Source organism: Eschrichtius robustus, chromosome 16, assembly GCF_028021215.1.
Source record: "Eschrichtius robustus isolate mEscRob2 chromosome 16, mEscRob2.pri, whole genome shotgun sequence".
NCBI lineage: Eukaryota > Metazoa > Chordata > Mammalia > Artiodactyla > Eschrichtiidae > Eschrichtius > Eschrichtius robustus.
The window spans coordinates 76,434,326-76,461,139 of NC_090839.1; the positions used below are offsets into that span (position 1 = coordinate 76,434,326).

Consider the following 26,814-nt stretch of genomic DNA (forward strand, 5'->3'; position numbering starts at 1 on the left):
CTCTCATCCTGTTTAAGTGCTCTTTTTCCTTTGCCTACACCATGCTTTTCAAATGTGGTGAAGGGCCATTAAAAAAATTTCCAGCCTATTGTGGGTATATACTTTCAAAAACACTATACACACAAATCAGAAAATCGATCACATGCTTAGATATCTCAGCAATGGCAAAGTTTCTCAGTGCTTACTCTTAATTATGGTGCCTGTTTTGTCATGGACAGGCTAACTGTGCATCCACACTGGTCTGAGGACTACACTTCACACGGGTCTAGACTAACTCTCCCTTTTCCCTGCCTGGTGAACCACCACCCATCCACTTGCAACGTCCATCACCACTGCCTCCACTATGCTTTCCCTGACGTTTATGCCCCATAATCACATCCTATTCAATATACCCACCACCATTTAAAAAAACACCCGTTATAACTTATCACATGTTATTACAATTTGCCGGTCAAATGTCAAAAAGCAGCAAGCTCTTTGAAGTCAGGGATACGTGCAAGTCATCCCTGCATCCTGAGCCTTGTGCCTGTCATGGGATAGAAGCTTAGAAATATGATTAGCAAATAAATGTGTCCAACACACCGCTGGCGACACACAGACAGGCAGAACTGCAGCAACTCTAAATAGACCTTTAATGACTGGGGTGTGGCTGGACCTAAACGTTGAATGGTTTAGGGCACTGGGAACTGAAGTCAAGCAATCAGTAGGCTGTCTGAGACTGCTGCTGGCGGTAGCCACCCCGGCGCATGTAGCCCTCATTTTTGCGGTAGCCATCCTTCTGGTCTGCAGGAGAGAGATGGGGAGGGGAGGGGGTGAATGCCAAGTGAGAGGCAGTAAGGGGGCCAGGACCCTGGGAGCACAGAGGGGATGGAAGCACTCACCTCGGAAGTAGCCACCATAGGTACCCTGCTTGTGGTCAAACACCCGCTCATTGTTTTCCACCAGGCTGCCCAGCTTCTCAGCCAGCTGCAGGGCCAGGTTCTGCTGGGCAGTGGGCTCAGTGCGGTGCATCACCACTGTCTGTGTCGGCTGGTCCAGGGAGGCCTGACAGAAGTGAGGCGGAGGAAGGGACAGATCAGTCTCCTGCACTCCAATCTCTCCATGACTCCACCTGCCCATGTGCCCATGTTGATGGCCCTTACCATCAACTCCTCGTTAATGATCATCTTGCTGATGATGGAGTGCACAGTGGGCAGGTCCAGTTCAAACATGTCAGACAGTGTCTCCATGCTGGGGAGAAAGAAGGCCAAGAGCAGGGAGCAATTAGAACCCTTGACCACAAAGCTGGGGCTCCTGTGCCTCCTCAGGGCCCATCCTACCTGATGGAGTCATAGACACTGCTGTAGGTGAAGAGGTAGGTCCGCAGTGACTCTTCCTGGATCTTCCTGTGGGGAGAAGGGAGAAAAGGGGGAGATCTTCAGTGAAGGAGACCAAGTCTTTTCTTCCCCACCCACTAGGGTCTTGTTCTCTGCTCACCTAACCAGCATGGATCGGACTTTGTCAGCCTCCGGGAAAAGGTCCCACACTTTGCCATTCATCTTCTCGTTGATGATAAAACTGTGGCAGGTCTTCCAGTCACCCATCTTCATGGCCTTGGAGGCAGCGACCACGTGTTCCCTCATTGACTCGGGGGGACCTGAAAGGTTGGGAATGAGGGAGGGCCTAGGAAAACTTGGGATGAGGGCTCCTTCCCCCACAAGCACTATTTAAGGAGGAACCCAGGCTAGGAGAGCAAACAACTGGACTGAGACTCTCCCAGCTCTCCATTAAGTAGCCATGTAACTGTAATAGTCACTTAATATCAGAATAACTGTATTTACATTTAGACTTAGTCTATGATGTGCCTCAGGGGATTGGTGAGTTCCTTGAAAATGCTGACAAATTGCTGTGTGTACCCTTATGCACATTTTCCTAGGAAAGGGTCCACAGCTTTTATCAGATTCTTACAAGGTTCACTGACCTAAAAAAAATGTCTAACATCCACTGCAGACAGTAGTAGAGAGGCGGGGAATGTGAACCAAGAAGCCCTAAGAGATGCTGGACATACAGATTTTCACTGGCAATTTTCCAATGAAAACAAAACGAAGTAAAGCACCACTACACAGCGCAGACAAAATGTGCCTAAAGTGCGCCTGCTCTTAATATGACCATACACACAACCAGTAGAGGACAAATCTGTAGAGGGACGTGGCTGTGGGCAGTAAGCTTGGCTCACTTGCCAAGTCCTTCCATGCACCAGCCTTACAGGAAGGGCACAATTCAAATTCCTTTCCCAGTGAAATCACAACTCACTCAACCTCTGGATTGAATGATCAGATCTCTAAAAGTGTTCAAAGAAGCCAATGTTAGATTCTTGAACGCCAAGGGTCTAGTTAGTTAGCTAAAAAATAATATGGATGAAAGGGAAAAAGACGAAAAGGTCAGAGAGACACATACCAGCTGTGTTAACCCTGGGTAAAGTCACTTAACTTTTGTGCCTCAGTTTCTTAATCAGGAAAAAGGGGGGTCATAATAGTATCTTCATAGGGCTATGACTAATGAAGAATAAATGAATTATTATTATTTATAAAACACTTATTAGTGCCAGGCAGAAAAAAGTAGTACGTAAGTTTATACTAAATTAAAAATATTGTTGGAATCAGGTCATGGAGACTTTAACTTAGTGACTAAAGAGGCTGGACTTCATTCTACAGGCAATGAAGAACTTCTGAAGGTGCTGGGGGTGTATAACATCCCACACTTCGTAGAAAGATACTACTGACAAATACAGACTGAAGGGGAGAATGATAGGAAGCAGGGAGCTTAATTTGTAAGCTAAGACAACGTGTCCTATGGTAAGAGACCATGAAGACTACTTAGTAAAAATGATGCTTTTATGCCATACATGGAAATGCCATTAAATCAAAGGGAATCATCTTGTGGGAAAGTTTACTCCCTTTATCTTCTCTTAATCCTTTGATTACAAGTAATCAAGGAACAAATGAACAAAGTCTGCTGCACTACAGAGCCCCACACTCACCCAGCAAGGGCTGTCGCTCGCCCACCCGCAGCTGGTGATGGAACTGCTTGCTGATCATGCGCCGGCGGGCGTCACTCTCATGGGCGGCCATGTAGGGGATCTCCAGGAGCATGGCCGACACCAGGTAAACACACTCCAGCAGCTCCAGATTTATGTGCAGGTGGAAGGGCACCTGCCGGCGCCGCTCCACCTTCTCCTGCTCCTGGTTGCGCTCTTGCAGGCTGCGCAGCAGCAGACCCTGGCCCAGAAGCTCCTTGGCCCGGCCGCTTGACTGGATGTCCAGCAGGGCATTGTGAGCATCCTTGGTCAGGCCTTGGCGGAAGGCACAGATGCCCAGCTGCACCATGGTGCGGTTGTACAGGATCTAAGAGCGAAGGGCAATGCACTCAGAGGTGATAGCCACAAGGCAAGTCTTTCACAGGGTTAGGACAGAGAACAAAATAGACCCGTTCCTCCCCTTCCATGGAGCTTACACTCTAGGGACAGGGGTATGGAGGACAAAATAAGCATAATATGCAGGTGGTGACTCAAGCTAAGGAGAAAAATAAAGCAGACGAGGGAGTTAAGAAGGGAGTCTGAGTGGTGGCAGTAGTGGTGGGAACTCACAATTTTATGTAGTATAACTAGGGAAGGCCTCATTTTGAAGGGGATGTTTAAAAACAAAGACCTAATAGAAAAAGAAAGAGCAAGTCATACAGATCTCTGGAGGAAGAAGAATATTCTAGGAAACATGAAAAGCAAGTGAAAAGGCCCTATGCCAGACGTATTCAAGGACAAGGAATGCGATATGGCTAGAGCTGGTAAAAGATGTGATCAGAAACTGGAGTCTGGGCAAGCACAGGGCGTTGTAAGCCGTGTTGAAGATTTTAAGATGGGAAACCACAGGAAGCTTTTGAGCAAATAAGTGACATAATTTGACTTTATTAACAGGGTTACTCTGGCTGCTGCATTAAGAACAGCCTGAAGGGGCTTCCCTGGTGGTACACTGGTTAAGAATCCGCCTGCCAATGCAGAGGACATGGGTTCGATCCCTGGTCCGGGAAGATTCCACATGCTGTGGAGCAACTAAGCTTGTGTGCCACAACTACTGAGCCCACACGCCACAGCTACTGAAGCCCGCGCGCCTAGAGCCCATGCTCTGCAACAAGAGAAGCCACCGCAAGGAGAAGCCCGCACACCGCAACAAGAGAAAGCCCATGCACAGCAACAAAGACCCAATGCAGCCAAAAATAAATAAGTATATTTAAAATTAAAAAAAAAAAAAAGGATCTGCCTGCCAAAGCAGGGGACATGGGTTTGAGCCCTGGTCCGGGAAGATCCCACATGCCGCGGAGCAACTAAGCCCACGTGCCGCAACTACTGAAGCCCGCGTGCCCCAGAGCCCGTGCTCCGTAACAAAGAGGAGCCACCACAATGAGAAGCCCGCACACCGCAATGAAGAGCAGCCCCCACTCGCCGCAACTAGAGAAAGCCCGTGCGCAGCAATGAAGACCCAATGCAGCCAAAAATAAATTAATTAAAAAAGTAAAAGGAATAAACGTTAAAAAAAAAAAAAAGAAAAAGAAAAAGAAAGAACAGCCTGAAGGGATATAAGGGCAGAAGCAGAGAGACAGACCGGGAACCTGATGGTGGCTTAGACCAGAGGGTAGCAGTGGAAGTTATAATAAGTGGTCAGATAGGGATTTTCAACACAAATGGGTGGGGAATCAAATGTGAGAGAAAAACAAGAATCAAAGATGAATTCAAGGCTTCTGGGCCTAGGCAACTGAAAAGATGGACTTACCAATAATTAAGATAGGGAAGATTGTAGGTAGTACGGATTTTGGTGGGGGGGAAAGACCAAGTCTTTACTGACAACAAAAATATAGAGGTCAATATCGGTCATGAACTTAGATACAAAGAGCCTTAAAAACATACCAGCAAGCAAAATCCAGCAATACATAGAAGAGATAATATACCATGACCAAGTAGGATATATCACAGGAATGAAAGTCTGGTATAAAAATCTAAAATCAAGGTTATTCACCATATGAACAGAATAATGGAGAAATAACTGTGCATTATTTCAATAGATGCAGAAAAAGATTTTGACAAAATTCAACACCTATTAAGGACAAAAATTCCCAGCCAACTAGGATCAGAAGAGAACTCCATCAATCTGAGAAAGTCTATCTACAAAAATACTATCTATAAAAATAGGTAACATTCTTCTTAATGGTGAAATGTTCACCGCTTCCCTGCTGATACTGGGAAGGAGGCAAGATGTCTGCTCTCACTTCTATTCAGCACTAAGTATTAGCGATTTGAGTCATTACAATATGGCAAAAAAGAAATAAAAAAGAAAGAAAAGTCTCAGAGATTGGTATAGTAATAAAACTGTCCCTATGTGCAGATGACATGATTAATTCAGTAAAAAAAACTTAAGGAATCTATAAAACACTAGACCCAATACAGCTGTCCCTCAGTATCCATGGGGGATTGGTTCCTGGACCCTCCATGGATACCAAAATCTGCAGATGCTCAAGTCTCTTATATGAAATGGCATAGTATTTGAATATAACTTACGGTACATCCTCCCATGTAATTTAAATCATCTGTAGATTACTTGTAACACCTAATACAATGTAAGTGCTATGTAAATAGTTACCAAACAAGGCAAATTTTGTTTTTTTGGGGAACTTTCTGGAATCCCTCCCCCTCCCCCCAAATATCTTCAATCTGCAGTTGGTTGAATCCGCAAATACAGAGGACAGAAGGCCAGACTAAAACTGAATTTAGCAAGATGGCAGGATCCAAGGCCAATGTAAAAAAATTAACTCTATTTTTAGATACTGGTAGTTAACAATTTAAAAATGAAATTAACAGGAGTCCCCTGGTGGTCTAGTGGTTAGGATTCAGTGCTTTCTCTGCCGTGGCCCAGGTTCAATCCTTGGTTGAGGAACTGAGATCCCGCAAACCGTGTGGACAAAATAAAAAATAAAATAAAATTAAATTAAATTAAAAAATTGCATTTACGATAGCATCAAAAATCGTATAATTCTCAGGAATAATTTTTTAAAAGATGTGTATTACCTCTGCAGAGAGAAGCTGAAGAAATTAAATGAAGAATAACACGTAAGATCAAAAGGTTCAAAGTTGTTAAGGTGTCAGTTCTCCCAAAATTGATTTACAGATTCAATATAATCCCAGCAGGCATTTTTGCACAAATTGACAAGCTGACTTTGAAATTTATGTGGAAATGCAAATGTCACAGAACATTCCAACTATTCTTAAAAAACAACAAAGTTGGAGGAGTCATACTACCTGACTTCAAAACTTACTCTAGGGACTTCCCTTGTGGTGCAGTGGTTAAGAATCCGCCTGCCAATGCAGGAGACACGGGTTCGAGCCCTGGTCCGGGAAGATCCCACATGCCGTGGAGCAACTAAGCCCGTGCGCTACAACTACTCAGCCTGCGCTCTAGAGCCTGCAAGCCACAACTACTGAGCCCGAGTACCACAAGTACTGAAGCCTGCACGCCTAGAGCCCATGCTGCGCAACAAGAGAAGCCACTGCAATGAGAAGCCCACGCACTGCAACCAAGAGCAACCCCTGCTCACCGCAACTAGAGAAAGCCTGGGCGAAGCAACCAAGACCCAATGCAGCCATAAATTAATTAATTTAAAAAAAAAAAAAAAAAAAGGCTTAACTCTAAAGGCACAGCCATAGAGACAGTGTGGAACTGGCATAAGGAAAGACAAAAAGATGAATGAATGGAATAGAATAGAGAGCCCAGAAACACATTTATAGGGTCATGTGGTTGGTTTTTCATGTGGTTTTCCACAAAGGCACCAAAGCAATATAATGGGGAAAGAACGTCTCTGACCCTGACTTCACACCATATGCAGACAACAGAGACCTAAATGTGAAAGCTAAAACCACAAGAACTTCCAAAAACTTTTTAAAAATAAAAAAAGATTATCCTTATGAATTGCAAGTAGGAAAAAGTTTCTTTAGATAGGACCCAGAAAATAACCAAAAGAGATAAAACTGATATATTAGAATATACATCAAAACACATAGTTAAGAAAATGAATAGGCAAACCACAGACTGGAAAAGAATATTTGGTAAACATTTATATGACAAAGGACTGGTATCCAGGATATATAAAGATTTCCTACAACTCAATAATAAAAAGATGAATAATCCAATCTTCAAAAAAAGCGGGGGGGGCAAAAGTTGACCAGACATCTCACAAAGGAAGATATATAAAGGGACAATAAACATTTAAAAAGTAGTCAATTTCAACAGTTATCAGGGAAATACAAACTAACACCACATTGAGATACCATTAGACAACAACCACGATGGCCAAAATTAAGAAGACCAACAACACTAAATATTGACAAGGTAGAAGTGAAAAATGGTACAACCGGGCTTCCCTGGTGGCGCAGTGGTTAAGAATCTGCCTGCCAATGCAGGGGACACGGGTTCGAGCCCTGGTCTGGGAAGATCCCACATGCCGCGGAGCGACTAAGCCCGTGAGCCACAACTACTGAGCCTGCGCGCCTGGAGCCTGTGCTCCCCAACGGGAGAGGCCCCCACTTGCCGCAACTGGAGAAAGCCCTCGCACAGAAACGAAGACCCAACACAGCCAAAAATAAATATAAATAAATAAATAAATTTATTTTAAAAAAAAAAAGAAAAATGGTACAACCATTTCTGAGTTTCATTCTTTTTTTTTTTTTTTTTATAAATTTATTTATTTACTTTTGGCTGCCTTGGGTCTTCACTGATGTGCGCGAGCTTTCTCTAGTTGCAGTGAGCGGGGGCTACTCTTCGTTGAGTAGAGTACTCGTACTGAGCGGGGGCTCAGTAGCTGTGGCTTGCAGGCTCTAGAGTGCAGGCTCAGTAGTTGTGGGCTTAGTTGCTCTGCGGCATGTGGGATCTTCCCGGACCAGGGCTCGAACCCGTGTCCCCTGCATTGGCAGGCAGATTCTTAACCACTGTACCACCAGGGAAGTCTCACTTTTGAGCTTCTTATAAAACTGGACATACACCTACACTATGATGCAGCAATTCCACTCTTAAGTATTTACCCAAGAGAAACCATACATCCACACAAACTTATACATATATCACAAGAGCTTCATTTATAATACCCCAAACTGGTTGATCAGGTATCTATCAAGAGGAAATTCAAGAACCTGTGATAAATTCATACAATGGAATAAAAAGTAGGAGAGCTATTCAAAAAGCACCACCAGACAGGCTCACCAAATGTTTTATACATAAATCCCTCACAATTGTTCTAAACACACATTTATAGGATCTATACCTAGACACAGCTGTAATACTCCTACATGAAAATGTCCTCACAATGCTGCCACACACAAAGTTTTATGTTTCACACGTCACACTGTATTTGGGTCCCTGTCCTTCTCAGTTTAACTGCTTAAATGCTTTTTCATCTTTTTAAGTAAGATGATCTCCTAATGTTTGTTCCAAACCAGACACATAGTAGTTATAATAAATATTAGTTGAACCCAAATCCTATCCCAGAGGACTCTATGTTAATATGTAGGAGAATCAAAGAATGCTAGCACTCGGGAAGGACCAAGTGTCTCCCTGTATCTGCATTAGCCAGACAGGTGGCTAATCTGCCTGAGACACTTTGCCTGAACAGAGAGGACGGGGGCCTGGCCTGGTCTTCCCTTTGCCACCAGGGCCAGAACGCCTCCTTCCCATCCTACCTGTACTGGCGGGTCCGCGTGCTGAATGTTGTCTTGTAGGTGGCTCATGAGCATGAGGTCACGGGCCTGGTACCAGCGGGAGTGCAGAGCATGATGGTAGATATGGCAGAGGATGGCGCATGTGCGGATTCGGTCTGTGCGGTCTTTGGCATAGATGTACTTGCACAGTCTCTCCATCAGCACAGCTGAGTCCTCGCCCTCATTTTCGGCCTGGTCTTGCTCTGACTGGAGGGGTAGGGGGTGGGGGGAGATATTGCTGGAGGAGGAGATGCGGCAAGGACAATGGTTCTAAATGGCTCAACCTTCAGCAACCAAAGACGAGACCCCATCCAGCCTCATCCTTGTCCCTCTGCTCCACCACAGACAGTCCCCAGGGAATAGAAGATCTGCCATGAAGTCCTGACAGACATGCAGAACCGATGGACACACCCCTCTCCCCTCTGACATGGTGGCCAAGCACTTACCTTTGAGGAGCCCTCAGGGGGGGTAAGCTGCCGCTGATGGGCCTTGTAATCAAACTTGTAGTAGGTGTGGAGGATGCACCTCAAGTAGACGCGACAGATCTCGTCAGTGGTGCCCTTCTCCTCCAGGTAGCGCTGCACACGCTCAATGATGGTGCACACCTGTGCCTCGTCCTTCAGGTGCTCCACGTACTCTGGCAGGGAGAGCACCCACCCTCAGCTTAGCCAGGCACCCAGGCTTTCCCAGGCACTCTGTTCTGCTAATTCCTCCCCTGATTAACTCCTCCTCCTCTCATTCGGCTCTCACCTCAAATGGGCCCTACCTACAGATGCTTCTTCAACCATTATCTAAAGCAGCCACCACTCCAGACATCCTCTGTCACATGTCCCGATCTGAATTTCTAATTCACACTTTACATTATCTACAACTGACTCGTTCATTTTTTTTGTAGAACTGCCTTGCTTCAGCACCGAAATGTAAGCTCCATGAGCATGAAGGCCCCAAGCTGTCTTGTTCATCAATACACCTTTGACTTGGTGGACACATGTGGACACTCACATTTTACTGTGTAAATGTCCTGCACTTCCCCATTCTAATGCTTAAGGCGTACAAGCTAAACAAGCCAAGTGGACAGAGACCATCATACCCCAACAGTTCTCAAAGTAGCAGACAGCAGCATCACTTAGGAACATGTTTGAAATGCAAAATGTGAGGCCTCACCCAGACCTATTGAATCAGAAGCTACGGGAGTGGGGTCCAGTATCTTAAAGAGGCCCTGTGGTATGAATGCTGGGGTGAGGGAGGGCTGGCTTTCCGAACATTCTCACTTAGTATAATCCTTCATTTTAATCCCTGCACTTTTCCTCTCACTGATGCCCATGCTTGCTCGGGCTCACCTTGGGAGTGAGGATCAGTGTTTTGCATTATCTTGGTAAATTCTTCATCCATTCGTTCCACCAGAGTTAGGATACAGCCACGGACACGCAGCGGCTGAAGAGAAGGCAAAGGAGGAAATAAATTAGCCCAGATTCCAGTCCTGGACTTCAACCCTTCTGTCTCCAACAAGCCTTCCCAAAGCAGACAACACACACTTCCAAATAGCCTGCCAAATGCCCTCTTTACCTGGTCAGCGTTATGCAGGTTCTCACTCTCTTCCAGAATGTTCTCTCCAACAAAGATGTTGGGGTTTGCAAACAGGATGTCCATCAGCTCATTGATGCAGTCCAGACACTTCTGCCACATCTCAGGCTGCCAAGAGATCAGACAGCAGTCAGAGCTGTGAAGGTGGAACAAGCAGATGCCTCCCAAGAGCCCTTCACCAGAAATCCACGGGCCTTCAACCACCAAGACTGCTCCAACAGTCCTTGAGTCTTGAGTCACTAGCCACCTTCCCATGACCCACCAGCTCCGCCGTGGGATGCTCGTTATTGTTCTCACCTTCATGTATGTGGCCAGGTTGGGGTTGTAGTCATAAAGAGAGGCGATGATATTGAACTTGATCTTGACGGTGACACCCTCTCCCAGGTTGTTTTCAGAGGCAATCTGAACCAGCAGCTGTAGCAGCTCAATCTGGGCTGCACTGGAGGGGTACAGAATTGGGTGAGGCACAGGAAACAAATAAAAAAGTCTTATCCTGTCATACAGCATGCCCTCTTCAGACAAGAAAAGCAGCCTCATTCCCAATACCCACCCCTAGCCTCACCATCTATATACTTGCTTCTCCCTCATAAATTCCAAACAGAAATAGCAATAATGCTAACAATCTACCATCCTCTTTAGTCACTGAATAACTAAAGAAGATGAGTATTATTCCCATTTTACAAATGGGAAAACAGCCCCCAAAGGTTAAGTGATTGATCTAAGGTCAAACAGAATGTAAACAGCAGAAAATAGACTGGTGTATTCCAAGTACATCATTCCTTCTACTGTAACCACACAAAGATCTTCCCAAAATAGCACTATTTCCCCACCAACCTTCACCCTGTGTCTTAAGAGAAAATGAGCTTTCACCCTGTAGTGACATAGCCCAGGCCCATGAATCTTACCGATCAGTTCCCTTCTTGCCTCGTGCCTGTAGGATCTCATTCAGTTTCTTGATGACAACAGCGTGGGTGATCTCAGTTCCCTTGGCAAACATTTTTGGCTTCTCCTAGGTAACACACAAGTTATGTGCAGGCTGACAGAAACCTGTTCTTGCCTTAATTGTTCTCCCAAATCCGACCAGGAGGGTACCTGTATGCTCTCCCCAACTGTTTCCCAATTCTTTTTCGTTCTAAAATCCTCACCTTAACCAGGGGCACTCCACCCCGGACCCTTTCCCACTCCCCGCCTTCATTGTCTTCCTCCTCCTCATCCAGGCGCTTGGATTTCCTATCGTGCTTTTTCTTGGCTTTGTCCTCCCGTTTCTTCTCAGCTGCCTTCTTGTCCTCCTCTGTGGTGGGGGCCCTGCCAAGAGACACAGGAAAAGATGAAGGATCAGCCCCCTCTCCACCTTGAGGCTTCTTCCTCCCACGAAATCCCTCTTTTTCTCCTCCTGGGTCCAAATTACACTCTACAAGAATGACCTATGGATAACTAACCATAACCAAAGCAAGGACCACTAAGCATTTGAATCTGCCAGACCACTTACCAAGGTCTGTTACCATATTACACTAAGCAACTCGTATGAAGGAAAGAGTATGGTCTAGTTTAATAAGACAGAGGTGCTAACCAGGCCACTACAGACACAGAAACAGCCTGTCATGTTGCTCCACAACTAAACTCTAAGGTTTTCCAAAGAATCCATATGCAACACAGTTGTTCTCTGGTACTAGCTGCTCTGTCCAGACTAATCTTTTTTTTTTTTTTTAATAAATAAATCTATTTATTGATTTAGTTCGTTAGTTAGTTATGGCTGCGTTGGGTCTTCGTTGTTGTGCACGGGTCCTCTCTAGCTGCGGCTAGTGGGGGCTACTCTTTGTTGCAGTGCGCCATCTTCTCACTGCGATGGCTTCTCTTGTTGCGGAGCACGGGCTCCAGGCGTTGTGGCTCCAGGCTCTAGAGCGCAGGCTCAGTAGTAGTGGTGCACAGGCTTAGTTGCTCCACGGCATGTGGGATCTTCCTGGACCAGGGCTTGAACCTGTGTCCCTGCATCGGCAGGGAGATTCTTAACCACTGCACCACCAGGGAAGTCCCCAGACTAATCTTTTAATCACCAACTGATTTATCAGTTTAAAATCAGTGCTTAGAAAAAAAAAAAGTGCAAAAAAATTTTTGCGGTTCCCAGACTGGCTGCTTTTCCCTGCCTTTCTTTCCCCTCTTATGAAAATTATTAATATAAATTCTGAATTAAAAAAAAAAAAAAAACTGTTCAATACAACAAAATGTCCCCAACAAAAGAGAAAAAGATCACTGGCTACCTCAAAGTGGACTTAAGCTATTTGATGTCTGAAACCATTTCCAGACTTTAATACTTATATAATGAAATATAAACCAAATGACAGGGACAAATTATTTCAAACTTTATAAAGATACTGAGGAAAAAGTCTCTCCAGAAAGACTTGAACAGACATTCAAGTTATCTATAATTAAAACACCATTTAAACATTTATAAATAAATTTCATTTTAACTGCTTAAAAGGTTTGAATATGCTTTAGTAATAGCTTATAAATTTGCCAGTTGGATTAAAACTTGCCCTTGCCAAAAGATTTATGCCATTTTTTTTTTTTTTTGGGCCATGCCACGTGGCTTGTGGGATGCTTGTGGGATCTCAGTTCTCCAACCAGGGACGGAACCCGGGCCATGGCAGTGACAGCACCGAATCCCAAACCACTAGACCACCAGGGAACTCCCTATGCCATAACTCAATAAAAGCTTAATGGTTTTTCCTCCTGTACTAATGCAATACTCCCTAACGATAAAAACTCATTTCATAGCTAAAATCCTTTGCAAATACGCTAAGTATGTTCATTAAGCTGAAACTGCTTGGTCTGCATCATCCATCCCCAAAGCTCTGAGATCACAGGACCTCATCCTATTTAAAAATCAATGCCGTCTAAACTTCAAAAGAACTTAATTATCCTTGGCCTGAAGTTTTGCTCGAAGCCCTCAGGATATTGTGATTCACACCTCAAAAACACAAACTCTCACCCTATGAAATTCTAACTGAAAGACCTAAAACTTGACTTGATCTCTCCCCTATGACAGATTATACCTTGGTATATTCACATCGTTAGAATCGATCAGAAAACTGACATTTATGCTCTCAGGTAGAGGGACATCACCAGATACACCTCCACCTAAATACACAGCTAAGAAACTGAAGACATTAAGAGACACCAATAGAAGTTAGTCCTAAAACTACACTGAAAAGGACCATTCCACACCCTCTTAACCACAACTATGATCTAGAGCCTCTAGACATACACTCTTCCTTAGGATCCTAACAACTTGGAGATCCAGTCCCACCAGAGATCTATCCTGAGGTTCACTTTAAAAAAGGCCTCCAGAAGCAGGTAGCTCTTAGAAGCAGACAGCATCTCGGCGAGATTCCACAGGGCAACCATATCAGATGTAGACAACTTCCTCCAAAACCCTTCAGATTAGGATTCCTAATTTGAGATAACAAATGTATTCTGTGTATTCCTCCTCTTTTAACTTCTTTTGAATCAGTTCATCATTATCGAAGTTTCACAGTAAAAATCTTGGTTGCTCACTATTGGAAGAGGTCATTGAGAGGATGTGACCATGGGCTGACCCAAGAGCTGGATCCAGGGTACTGGAGGCTCCTTACTCCCTCCCCTGTCCTTGGAATGTACGTTCTGCTCACGGTTCCCACCTTAGGAGCCACTTCAAGGATGCAGCCTTGAGAGCAATGTGTTGAGACCATCTGATCTGAATATGTGACTGAGCTCTATTATAGCCTCTATATAAACTCTTAAGATTCTGGAAGACAGGTGCAGAGATCTACTCATCTTGAGGCCACCAAAGATAAACCTTGTATTTAAGTTCCCTTGCTTATTACACCTGCCACCTACCAATCTGGAGTGGTCTGCCTCTTTCTTCGGTCTCCCCTTGTCCTCTGTGCATAGGGATAGTTTCAGATTTTACCAGGGAGCTCCCAAAGTTGCAAACCAATATTCACATTTGATTAAGACTCCAACATGGTAACTTATGAGAAGGGGTCCAAGATACTAGATTTCATCAGTTTGTACTTAAGAATTCCTACCCCAACTACCAATTCAGAAACACGAACATGTGATCTGTAATTTACCTCTTGTATGGTCCAAAATAACAAATAATTTAAACATTTCAGCCCCAAACTAACAAATTCCTTAGCTAAGAATTAACCTTAAATAGGGAATTCCCTGACAGTCCAGTGGTTAGGACTCTAAGCTTTCACTGCCGAGGGCGTGGGTTTAATCCCTGGTCAGGGAACTAAGATTCCATAAGCCACGAGGCTCGGCTAAAAATTAAAAAAAAAAAAAAGAATTAACCCTAAATAAAACTGATCTCAAATACTGGTCAGTCAAGGCTAATAAATAAAGATGTGCAATAAATAACATCTTACTGAACCTCGATAAATACTTTGGAAAAAACAAATCAATTAAGAAAAAAGCCACTTGATTAAAAGTTCACTAAAGTGATTCTTAAAAGACATTCTCCTTGATAGGCTTAGCCTGATTAGAAAATTAAATAAAGGTCCTAAATGTTTCTTTTATTGTATCTGTGACTATCCTCATATTTTCTGCCCAAACCCACTATCTAATATCCAGGTGCTTTAATGTTGCTAGACAACCTTATTATCCCACATCAAAGAAACTGAAGCTCTTGAGATTAAATGTGTTCCTTTACGTGCTTGTTTTGACCAAAAGATGAAAGCTGAGAAATTCTGATGAGAGGAAGGGTATAGACTGGTTTAATACGGAGATGTTGAAAAAGGATGCTGGCAGACATTATAGGGACAGCCTGTCATGTTTCTAAATAATCCATTAACAACTGAAACTAACCTTGGCTGGCTTAGATAGCTAATGAGTTTACACACACACAAATGTGCAAACAAAATTCAACATTCCCACCACCGTCTGCGGTTTCTCCCTCTCTCCTTATTCCTCTTTCTCTTATCAAATTCTTTTTTGTCTTGGTTAGAAATCGATCTTAAAAGTTGGTCTACCTTGTTATACAAGTAAAATAGTGTCTCTGAGTTATTCTTTGACACTACAAAGCCACAAACTCTTAATGTCAATAAGGCCTTTGAGGATCCCATGGTTAACCCAACCTCTGACACTTGACACTTTAACTAAATCTAATTTTAGATTTTTTTTGGCGGGGGGTGGGGGGGAATCAGGTGGGTTAGGTACACAAAGTAAAATTTCACAGGTTAAAAAAATATATCAAGGGTAACCTCTAAAGTAAAAATGATAAAGATAGGATTAATCTTAAAATAATTATTCTGAAAAATAATTCTGAAAGCCAAATCGCTCCCAACCAAATTACATACTGTATGAATCCATTTATATAAAACTCTAAAAAATGCCAACCTATCTAGTGATAGAAAACAAATCAGCAGTTGACCACAGAAAGGGCAAAGAGAAGTGGGGCAGGAGAGAAGGTTTACAAAGGGGCGTAAAGCAATTTTTAGGAGTGATGGATTTTATTTACTCTGATTGCAGTGATGGTTTCATGAGTATAAACATGTCACAACTTACCAAATTGCTAACTTTAAATATGTGTGGTGGGCTTCCTTGGTGGCACCCTGGTTAAGAATACACCTACCAATGCAAAGGACACGGGTTTGAGCCCTGGTCCAGGAAGATCCCATGTGCCGTGCAGCAACTAAGCCCGTGGGCCACAACTACTGAGCCTGCGCTCTAGAGCCCACGAGCCACAACTACTGAAGCCCGTGTGCCTAGAGCCCATGCTCCAAAACAAGAGACACCAACATGGGAGATTGGAATTGACAATATATGCAGTAATATGTATAAAATAGATAACTAATAAGAACCTGCTGTATAAAAAAATAAAAATTAATTAAATTAAAAAAAAGAGACGCCACCGCAATGAGAGCCCATGCACTGCAACGAACAGCCCCCGCTTGCTACTACTAGAGACAGCCCACGCGCAGCAACGAAGACCCAATGCAAAAATAAATAAATAAATTTATGTTAAAAAAAGGAAGTTAAAAATAGGAAGAGGATAAATAAAAAGCACATTAATAAGAGAGCAAGAACAAGACAAAATACATTTATAATCACAATAAATGTAAATTAACCTGCAGAGATTAAAAAGCAGAGATCAAGTTTTGGAGACAGTGGTGGTGGTTGCACAACCGAGTGAATGAGCTCAATGATACTGAATTGGACACTTAAAAAATGATTAATGGTAAATTTTATGAGTGGCACAATTGAAAACAGAAAAAAAAATAGCAATGATCATGAGATGAAAACGAAAAAAAGCCGAGCTGTGTTTGTAAGAGACATCTCTAAACATAAACCATGGTGAAGTGCAAAATAAAAGGACAGGAGAAGATATACAGTTGACCCATGATCGATGTGGGGTACGACATGGGGATGGGGTGGCAATCCCCCGTCAAAAATCCGCATGTGACTCTACAGTTGGTCCTCTGCATCTGAAGATTCAACCAACCATGGACCGTGTGGTACTACAGCACACATTTATTGAAAAAGTCTGTGTATAAGTGGATCTGTGCAGTTCAAACCAATGTTGTTCAAGGGTCAACTGTATGTGTGTTCTCAAAGATGCCCTATTATCAAGCAGAGGAAGCCCCCTTCTAGTCCTACTTTGTTGAGTGCTTTTATCATGAGGGAGTGTTAGGATTATTCTCAAATGCTTTCTCTGTGTCTACTGAGATGACTATATGGTTTTTATCCTTTATCCTATTTATATGGTGTATTACGTTAATTGACTGTCGTGCGTTACACTAACTTTGCATTATTAGGATAAATTGCACTTGGTCATGATGTAAAAGCCTTTTTGTATGTTGCTGGACTGGTTTTTGCTGAGGATTTTTGAACCTAAATTCATAAAAGATATTGGTCTGTAGTTTTCTGTTCTCATGATATCCTAAGTTTAACCTTAGTCCCCACTTGTTCCCTCAGACAGGAGCCTTTGTGCAATGCACATGTGCAGTGCACACTACACACACTGGTCCAAATAATGGAGACTTCAATACACAATTATTGAAAAGACAAAAACACAAAGGAAATATAAAAGATATGAACCAATAATAAGGTTGATATTTCTATAGGATGTCAGTAGGCTTAAAACATGAGTTTCACAGTAAAGCAAATTTAAGAGATAGCTAATGAAACAAAGTTAAACAGATCAATTTTGCTTAACTGATATATGGTTGTAAACTCTCCAAGAAGGGAATATGATACTGTGGCATAATAAGAAATATTTATGTGGGGGCTTCCCTGGTGGCGCAGTGGTTGAGAATCTGCCTGCCAATAATGCAGGGGACACGGGTTCGAGCCCTGGTCTGGGAAGATCCCACATGCCGCGGAGCAACTAGGCCCGTGAGCCACAATTACTGAGCCTGCGCTTCTGGAGCCTGTGCTCCGCAACAAGAGAGGCCGCGATAGTGAGAGGCCCGCGCACCGCGATGAAGAGTGGCCCCCGCTTGCCACAACTAGAGAAAGCCCTCGCACAGAAACGAAGACCCAACACAGCCATAAATAAATAAGTAAACAAATACTTAAAAAAAAAAAAAAATTGCTCCCATGTATCCATATTAAACTGCCCTTTTAAAAAAAAAAAAAAAAAAAAATTTATGTGGTCTTTGTCCTCAGTTCCTGACACAGAGCTCCTAAATCCCTTGGAATTTCCTGAGCAATAGGAGCATCTTTCATTCTAATGAGGCCTTGACAGGCCTCCAGAAAGCTTTCAGGATGGGGGCTGGTTGCCAGAAAGACCAAAGCATGATTAGAGGGGTGGAACTTATAGCTCCACCCTCTGACCGCCAGGAAGGATAAGAGGAACTGGAAATGGAGCCCAGCATCAACGGCCAACGATTTAACCAATCAAGGCTATGTAATGAAGCCTCCATAAAAATCCTTGAATGATAATTTGGAGAGCTTCCTGGTTGATGAACCACTGAAATGCTAGGAGGATGATGAACTCAGAGAGGACACTGAAGCTCCATGCCCCTTCTCCCATACCCTGCCCTATGCATCTCTTCCACTTGGCGGTTCCTGAGTTGTATCCTTTATAATACGCTGGTAATAGTAACTAAAGAGCTTTCCTGAGTTCTGTGGGTCGATCTAGCAAATTATCGAATCTGAGGAGGGGACTGTAGGAACTCTGTGAATTTAGAGCCGGTTGGTCAGAAGTACAGGAGCCACACTTGGAACTTACAACTGGCCTCTAAGGTGGTGGCAGTCTCACGGGGTCTATGCTAACTTTGGGTAGTGTCAGAACTGAATTAGTGTTGAACACCCAGTCAGTGTCCAGAGAGTTGGAAAACTAGCTGGTATGAGAAAAAAACACATATGGTGTCAGAAGTGTTGTGAGTAAAAAGACATCAGATACACAATACTCCCCCTGCATTTGACCAGTGTTCCCTGGAGCACACGATGAAAAATGCTTCTCAATAAAATGGCTGTGTCTGACCCCTCTAGTGTGAGGGAACTAACTCCTGAAGCTGCATAACCCCAACTTTTGAAAGTAGGAAAGCAACCCTTAGAGCATCAGTATTTCTGCCAGTTATCACTGAGCTTGATACTCAACTTCTGTAGAATACACAGGGATAGGTGTCACCTTGACTTCAAAGGAGGAAACCAGGACCTAAGAAGGTTAAGTAACTCACCCAAGTTGACAGATACTAAAGTAGTAAGGGCTGTGACCAGAATCCAAATCAGAATCCTCCCCCATACCATGACGATACTAGTAAAGTTCAGGAAGGCTTGCTGCAGTCTATATGCTATATGCTAGGTTCTCAGAAGAGTGAGAAGAGACGCTACTGTCACTGAGGGCACACCACATGCCAGTCCCAGGCTGAGCCAGGCGTATCACCTCCCTATATTTTTGCAGGTATCCTTGAGACAGGGTCAAGTACCACTCCATTTTACAAAAGATAAAACTGAAGACTGGAAAGGTTAAGTAGCTTACCCAATATCACACAGCTAATCAGCATCAAAGAGAGATAAACACTCAGTCCACATGCAGCAAGTAATGTCATGGTTAAATATTTGGACAGTGGAACCTTCAAATCTCATCTGCAGGACACATTAGCTTTATGACCTTAGCCAACTAACATACTTGACTCTGAGATCCCTCTGTTGGCCTCTACAACCTAAAAGGACTCCATGGGGGGAGGAGCAATATAGGAGTAGGGGATTAAGAGGTACAAATCACTAGGTATAAAATAAGCTACAAGGATATACTGTACAACACCAGGAACTAATCTATAAATGGAGTATAACTTTTAAAAATTACGGATCACTAGGGACTTCCCTGGTGGTCCAGTGGTTAAGAATCCACCTTCCAATGCAGGGGACGTGGGTTCAACCCCTGGTCGGGGAACTAAGATCCCACATGCTGTGGGGCAACTAAGCCCGCGTGGGGCAACTAAGCCCGCGTGCTGCAACTACTGAGCCTGCAAGCCACAACTAGAGAGAGGCCCACGCCTCAATGAAGAGCCTGTGCACCGCAACAAAAGATCCCGCATGCTGCAAAGAAGATCCCACGTGCCACAACTAAGACCCGACACAGCCAAATAAATAAAATAAAATAAAAAATAAGTTAAAAAAATTATGGATCACTACACTGTACACCCATAACTTGTATAATATTATACAGCAACTATACTTCAATAAAAAAACCTTTTAATGTCAAAATAAAAAATAAAAGACAAATAAAAATTAAAACTGAAATGGAAAAAATAAATAAATAAATAAAAGGACTCCACAGGAGCAACAACTTTCAAGATGATTAAAGGCTTCCTACCCCTCCGACTGTGGCCCAAAGTACCACTACTTTTCTTACTTTTTAAGGAATCTTGATGCCAGCACTGTCTGTTTCCCTTCTTCCTCCTCTGAATCTGAATCAGAAGATGTGGAACCTGTGTCCCAATCTTCATCATCTTCTGAATCTTCTGAGTCCTCATCTTCATCCTTAGAGAAAAAAAAGATGATCAGAAGAAACAAGATGGGAAGACTGACTGGTGTCTCTGCTCTCCCTGCTGACACATGTTTCAGAGACTCTCAGGAGCAGAAGAAGAGTGGTTGAATCAGGATATTAAGAGCTGGACTGGACCACCAAGACCCAGAGAGAAGTGGTAACTTGCTCCAGGGACACAAAGCTACCCTGGGGCAGAGCTGGGCCCGCAATCTAGTTCTCCAGATTCCAAGTCACTCAGTGCTCTAATCGAAGAGGAAACCTGTCCCCAGACCAGACTCTGCTAAACCCCACCCCTCCCAACCCTAGGGCTCTGTGAGTCTTTTCTTCTCCCCAGAGACCCAAGAATGGTCCACAACAGACAAACCACCCCTCAGTGTAACCCTGGCTCTTACCTCCATCTTTTTGAGGAACTTCCGACTCTCCCCAGAAGGAGCTTCTGATTTCTTCTTTAGGAAAGCTGCAGCACTGACTCCTTCATCATCCTCATCCTCATCTGAAGAGCCTGGTGGGAAAGGGGAGAGAAAAAAAAGAGTTAGAATGGTGAAGAGCTGAATGACAACCAAGAAAACAAGCCAAGGAAACCCTTAATTTTAGACCTCCTAACCATCTGCAATTAAGGGTTTTCCTCACTCACCTTCTGAATCCTCCTCATTCTTCTCAGCATCTTCATCTGCAGACTGCTCAGGGTTCTTGACAGAAGGAAAGGAGAGAATAATTAAGGATGCCTGCCAACCACTACCCCATCCCATCTCCTCCACCGCACAGAGCTTTCTCATGATTCCTTCTCCAGTCACACATCTCCCATTTGCAAATACTTTTTTGTCTCAGTCATGAGGTCACTGTCCCCAAAGTTCAGAGAGTCTCCCTCTAGCAGCCTCACCTGCTTGTAATTTGTAATATGGGACTCAAAATCTCGGTTGTATTTTCGGATCTTCTGGCGCAGGGTGCTCAGGGCCTTGGCATTATTCTTGTTCATCTTCTTCTTCCCTTCCTTATCTTCCCATAGCTGAAGGAAAGAATAGGGAAGAAAGGGAGAACAGGGATCTGAGATTAAGTAGTATTCCCTAAACTTCAGGCTTCACAACTTTTGAGTTCTGCTATCTATAAACATCTATACTACTTAATAACTATATCTGTTAACTTATTGTTTACCAATGCTTCATTTATGTATCAAAAGTACAAAACCACAAATAAGAGGTAATATAAAAATATATACGATTAAAATTCTTAGCATAAATGAAGCTCCTTGCTTCATCCCCGTATTTCTTATGTTCTGGGAAATACTGAATATCTGCCAAACAAGTCAGAGAAGACATGATCCCTGGGTGTGGGTCAGGAGAAAGCTCCAGGTCCACAATCCCCTTCTAGATCCCCCTGCACCCACAGGAATCACACCTCATTAAGGTAGTCCTCCAGGTCAGCCAGGATTCGGATATAGAACCGGGGGACACCTTCCTTGTCCACAATGCTCTTAGCCTTCCCATATGCTTTTCCCAGGAGCTCAAACTCTTCCAGGCACTTGGTTACATCCCGAATCTTCATGGCATTACGGATGGTCCGGATAAGGTTGGTCAGTTCCTCAAACCTGGTTTGAGAGCCCAATACCACATTGCCCATGCCCACCATCACCAACCAGAAAATCCACCACTGCTCCAGAAACTCCCCATCACCCCGCCTCCCCATGGCCTCACCTCTTATCCTTGGCGCTTCGGACAACTCTCTTGGTATCTTCTTCATCCTCACTCAGCAACAGTGGCCTATTTGGAAGGAAAAGAGACCATTAACCTCTATTCCTAGCTCCAGTCTTTCCAAATGATCTCTCTTTTTCTTCTCAGATGGGGCAGGTAGCCCATTCCTACCACACTCATCTTGTTTTATTCTTCCTCTTCACAGCCGCATCATATAGAACTCAATCTTTTGAGCTTACTTCAAGTAAAGCCTTTTATCAAATGTTGTAACACATTTAAAAAATGACCATCTCCAGCCTCTCAAACATAAACAAACGACAGTGCTTACTTACTGTGTCAAGAAATTAATTATGTGAAGACACAAATCACTAAGAATTACTAAAAGAAGTTGACAAAAGAGGTACTTTACCTAGAATGAATGAAAAAGGTGGTACCTGAACTAGGTCCTAGAAAGCAATATTTCCTAGAGTGTGACAGGCCAAGGGCAAGGAAAGAGTCTCAACGGCTTTGACACCTCCATTACTAGTTATTTTTACTTAATAATTAAAAACCAGACCAGACAGCATTCAGCTGGCAACAATATCTCTTTTCTTTCCATCTTATTAACTTTTCCAATTATTTCTTATTTTATAGCAAGTGATGTTGATTTTCCACTTGTGGCACAGATATGAAATCATATTCATGTGGGTATACACAGATTGTATTTTTCACCTTTAAAAATGAGTTTTATGCTGAAACAAGACTTTGAAGTGGTATGTATATATACTCTTAAGTACAAGTATGTGGCAAAAATAATGAAAGTGGCATGTGTATGACCAAAGTTTGAAAAACAACATTCCAACGTTCCAAAGGGAGAAAAGAATTTTAATTTGCAGAGATGGGAGAAGAGTATTTAAATGGAAATAAACAACAGGAAAATACTAATAGATGTTTAAGAACCTCAGAGCCACATCAAGGAACTCCCAGGTATCAAGCGAGTATTGGGGGTTTCTTGCTGATGCAACACACCCAGCCAGTGGGAAACCTCTTCTCTGTGACTCTATCCTTTGCCGGGTGGGTGGATTCCCACAATTCACAGCACCCTTAGCGTTACGGTTGTCCCTCCAACACTGCTCCGGTCCCTTAAACTCTCAACATCCTTAGAACCCGCTCTCACCGCCCCCATTTCCATTCCCCTCCCACATACGCGGCCTTCCACAGCCTGCCGAACCCCTCACCCCCACGAGTGGTCCCCATGGCCCAGGCCCTCACTCACTGTTTGCCGTAGTTACCCCCGACAGGTTTGGTGACGAGCTCCTCCCCGGACAGGGACGACTCGGACTCGCTGTCCGAACCGGTGGTAAAAAACCGCGACATGGCGACGGCGCTGAGCGGCTGCGGCGGGCACGGCCAGACCTACGGTAGAGCCCGAAAGTCACGGGCCACGAGAAAGGGCCCGGGCCGCCACCTCCTGACCCCCATCCTCACCGTCTCCGCACGTACCCCAACCCGGGCCCTCCTCCCCAAAGCACGAGGCCCAAGAAGTACGTACCTGCTGACCTCCCGAATCACGCTACTTAGCCGAAGCAGCGGAAACGCGGCGAGGAGAAGGCGGGACCTTTGCGTCACTTCCGGGAGACGCCGACGAACCATACTGTGAGACTACAACTCCCAGTGGCCCTCGCGCCTCGCAGGGGGCAGGGTCAGGCCTGCAGTAAACTTGGCCGCGAGGAGGCGGTCTCGACATTCCTGGATCCGACCGCGCTTTGCCCTCGGGTGTTGTTGCTCACAGCCAGCCAACCAAGCACACACCTCACCTGTGGAATCAGAATTTCAGGGCCAGTTTACTTTCTTAAAGCGCCCACGCGATGCTGATGAGCTGCAAGGTTTTGGAGCCAGGCTTAGAGCAAACTTCGGATCGGACTTTGTATTTGAATCCCAGCTCCATCACTTACTAGTGTGTGAACCTAGGCAGATTTCCTAACCTCTCTGTGATTCAGTTTCCCCAGGTTAGGACCATAATAGGACCTACTTCATAGGGTGTTATGAGAATTAAGTGGCTTAGTATATGTGAAGCATTTAGGACAATGCCTTGCACAACATAAGCATATAATAAATATTAGCTAGTATTCATTCACTATTCCACAAATGCTTATGCGACTGTTTTACATTTTTTAAGGTGGTTTCATTCATTCAGCACTTGCTGCATGTCTGGTACTGTTTAGCACTGGGGGTACAATGCTCCCCTGAAAGAAAACTGGGACTTAGCAGATCATGGGGAAAGAAGGAGGCCACTTTAGGTAGAGGAAACAGTCTGAACAAAATCCTAGAGACAGGAAAGTTCAGGGCAAGTTCAACAGCTGGTATATTGGGGTTAGAATGTGGCAGGGCCTTTCCACACATCCTGGCCTGTCACCCCTGTTCTCCTTCCACTTTCCCCCCTTTTCCTCTCTGTCTCTCTTTCTCTCTCCTTTCCTCTCTTCCTCCCTCTCTCCCCACAGATCCACCTGATGCTGAAGTCAACCTCTTTACCTCCCAAAACAGAAAGGGAATGCACTGAAATGGCCAAGGGAGCTTGAGTAAAGGGTAAAGGAGGTTGAGTGATTTGAAGATCATTGTCACTGAAGATGAAGAAATGCAAATTCAGACTAAAGTAAAGCTACTGATTTTAGAGTGGTTTCTAGTTACACCCAAGACCCTGATCATTTGCAAAGGAAAAATCATATCCAAACTGTTTATTTTTCACTAATCCTTTACTAAGTCATTATGAAATTTTTCGATTTAACAGGGAGGGGGCTTTTTTAGTAAAATTTTTATTGAACTGTAACATAGATTCAGATGAGTGACAGATCATAAGTGTACAGCCTGATGAGTTTCCACGAAGTGAGCACATCTGTATGCCCACATCAAGAAACAGAACATGACCAGAACCCCACCCAAACTCCCTTCTCGTATCCCCCTCCTGTCACTACCCAGCAGGCTTCTTAAATTTTTTTATCGTGAAATATTTCAAACATAGAGACAAGAATAAACACTATTTTAATGAACACCTATGTACCGACAATCCACTAAGCATTGTCAAAACTTCATGTGATACCACATACCACATTCTGCTGTGGTTCGTTTTTGTTTTTAAAGAAAAAATTTAAATACATTTGAGACACCTTAGTTAAATGAACAAGGTTCACTGGACATCCACAAATATCTTTAAAGCACCTACCATGTTCCAGGCCCTTTCATGTGATCATCTCTCTTTATCTGAAAATAATACTTGTACATGATTAAAAATATAAATGATACAAAAGAATATACAGGGGGGAAAAAAATCTCCTTTCCACCCCAATCTCCAGTTCCTTAGCTTCTCTCCCTAGGGGCAAATATAATGATCAGTCTATAGCGTAATCTTCCAGATGTCTCTCTCTGTATTTAGATATAGATACATAAAAGGATATAGATATACGGGTGTATGTATACGTGTAAGAATTGTATAAACATCTATCTATCTATCTCTTGGATGTCTACATGTGATATTGGATATCTCTCTCTGTCTATATATCCTTATCTATATAATCCTTATACATGAACATACATACATATATCTATATCCTTTTATGTACCTATATCTATATACAGAAAGACAGGTCGACAGATCTATCGATAACTATTTATCTGTCTATCTATAACCATCTGTCTGTCTACCTAGAGAGAGAGATGGGATGACATGATTTCTTACACAAATCATGTCATATTTTATGTGCTCTTCTACGTCTTATTTCATTATTCATGTATCTTGCAGCTCATTCTTTAATGCTTATGGATCTCTCCTTTTTTTTTTTATAAATTTATTTATTTATTTTTATTTTTGGCCGCATTGGGTCTTCGTTGCGGTGCGCAGGCTTCTCATTGGGTGGCTTCTCTTGTTGCATAGCACGGGCTCTAGGCGCGTGGGCTTCAGTAGTTGTGGCACTCGGGCTCAGTAGTTGTGGCTCGTGGGCTCTAGAGCACAGGCTCAGTAGTTGTGGTGCACAGGCTTAGTTGCTCTGCGGCATGTGGGATCTTCCCAGACCAGGGCTCGAACCTGTGTCCCCTGCATTGGCAGGCAGATTCTTAACCACTGTGCCACCAGGGAAGCCCTCTCATTCTTTTTTTAAATTTTATTTTTAATTGAAATATAGTTCATTTACAATGTTTCAGGTATACAGCAAAGTTATTTAGTTATACATGCATATATAAATAGGTATTCTTTTTCAGATTGCTTTCCACTATAGGTTATTACAAGACATTGAATATAGTCCCCTGTGCTATACACTAGGTCCTTGTTGATTATCTATTTTACATACAGTAGTGTGTATCTATTAATTCCAAATTCCAAATTTATCCCTCTTCCCTTCTCATTCTTTTTAATGGCAGACTATCATATCATTATATATCATGAAATCTAAAATGTGTTCCTATTGATGAATACCTCTTTTAAATCTTCACAACAACCCTGTAAGGCAGATATTATTGTCCCAACCCTCTTTTTTTTTTTTTTTTTTTTTGCCATATGTCACTGTTTGTGGGATCTTAGTTCCTTGACCAGGGATCGAACCCAGGCCCCCTGCAGTGGAAGCACGGAGCCTTAACCACTGGACTGCCAGGGAATTCCTTGGCCCTCCTAAGAGGCCAAGTGACTTGCCCAGGATTACACTGCTAGCCTGTATTTTAACCCGAATATTATTTCACAGCCATCTGAACTATTGGGAGGTTTGCTGTTTTAGAGCTAGACGCTAACAATGTTTGAGTTGCCACAACTTGGTCTTATGAAGAAGATG

General features: G+C 43.5%; 1 protein-coding gene across 1 annotated transcript; it reads right to left on the reverse strand.

Annotated features, from left to right (window-relative positions):
• Positions 1-615: 615 nt before the first annotated feature.
• LOC137750726 (eukaryotic translation initiation factor 3 subunit C) lies at positions 616-23,614 on the reverse strand. The gene is made up of 21 exons (XM_068525220.1): positions 23,553-23,614; positions 23,277-23,416; positions 22,025-22,090; positions 21,729-21,918; positions 21,214-21,339; positions 20,968-21,022; positions 20,726-20,835; positions 20,199-20,326; positions 11,500-11,659; positions 11,260-11,363; positions 10,652-10,793; positions 10,337-10,462; positions 10,111-10,204; positions 9,217-9,407; positions 8,753-8,977; positions 3,020-3,383; positions 1,477-1,636; positions 1,320-1,385; positions 1,143-1,230; positions 882-1,044; positions 616-783 (listed from the first exon to the last, which is right to left on the reverse strand). Exons 2-21 carry the CDS (start codon positions 23,375-23,377, stop codon positions 701-703), a joined length of 2,742 nt encoding a protein of 913 aa, XP_068381321.1. The 5' UTR covers positions 23,378-23,416; positions 23,553-23,614; the 3' UTR covers positions 616-700.
• Between the last annotated feature and the right edge of the window lie 3,200 nt (positions 23,615-26,814).

What these genes read in the sequence shown, in the direction of transcription:
- LOC137750726 (XM_068525220.1), bottom strand. Translation starts at nt 23,377, where the DNA reads ATGTCGCGGTTTTTTACCACCGGTTCGGACAGCGAGTCCGAGTCGTCC. An exon ending in GAATGAGGAGGATTCAGAAG is followed by an intron (nt 20,836 to 20,967) that starts GTGAGTGAGGAA and finishes CTTTCCCACCAG; the next exon opens with GCTCTTCAGATGAGGATGAG. An exon ending in GCATCAAGATTCCTTAAAAA is followed by an intron (nt 11,660 to 20,198) that starts GTAAGAAAAGTA and finishes GTCTCTTGGCAG; the next exon opens with GGCCCCCACCACAGAGGAGG.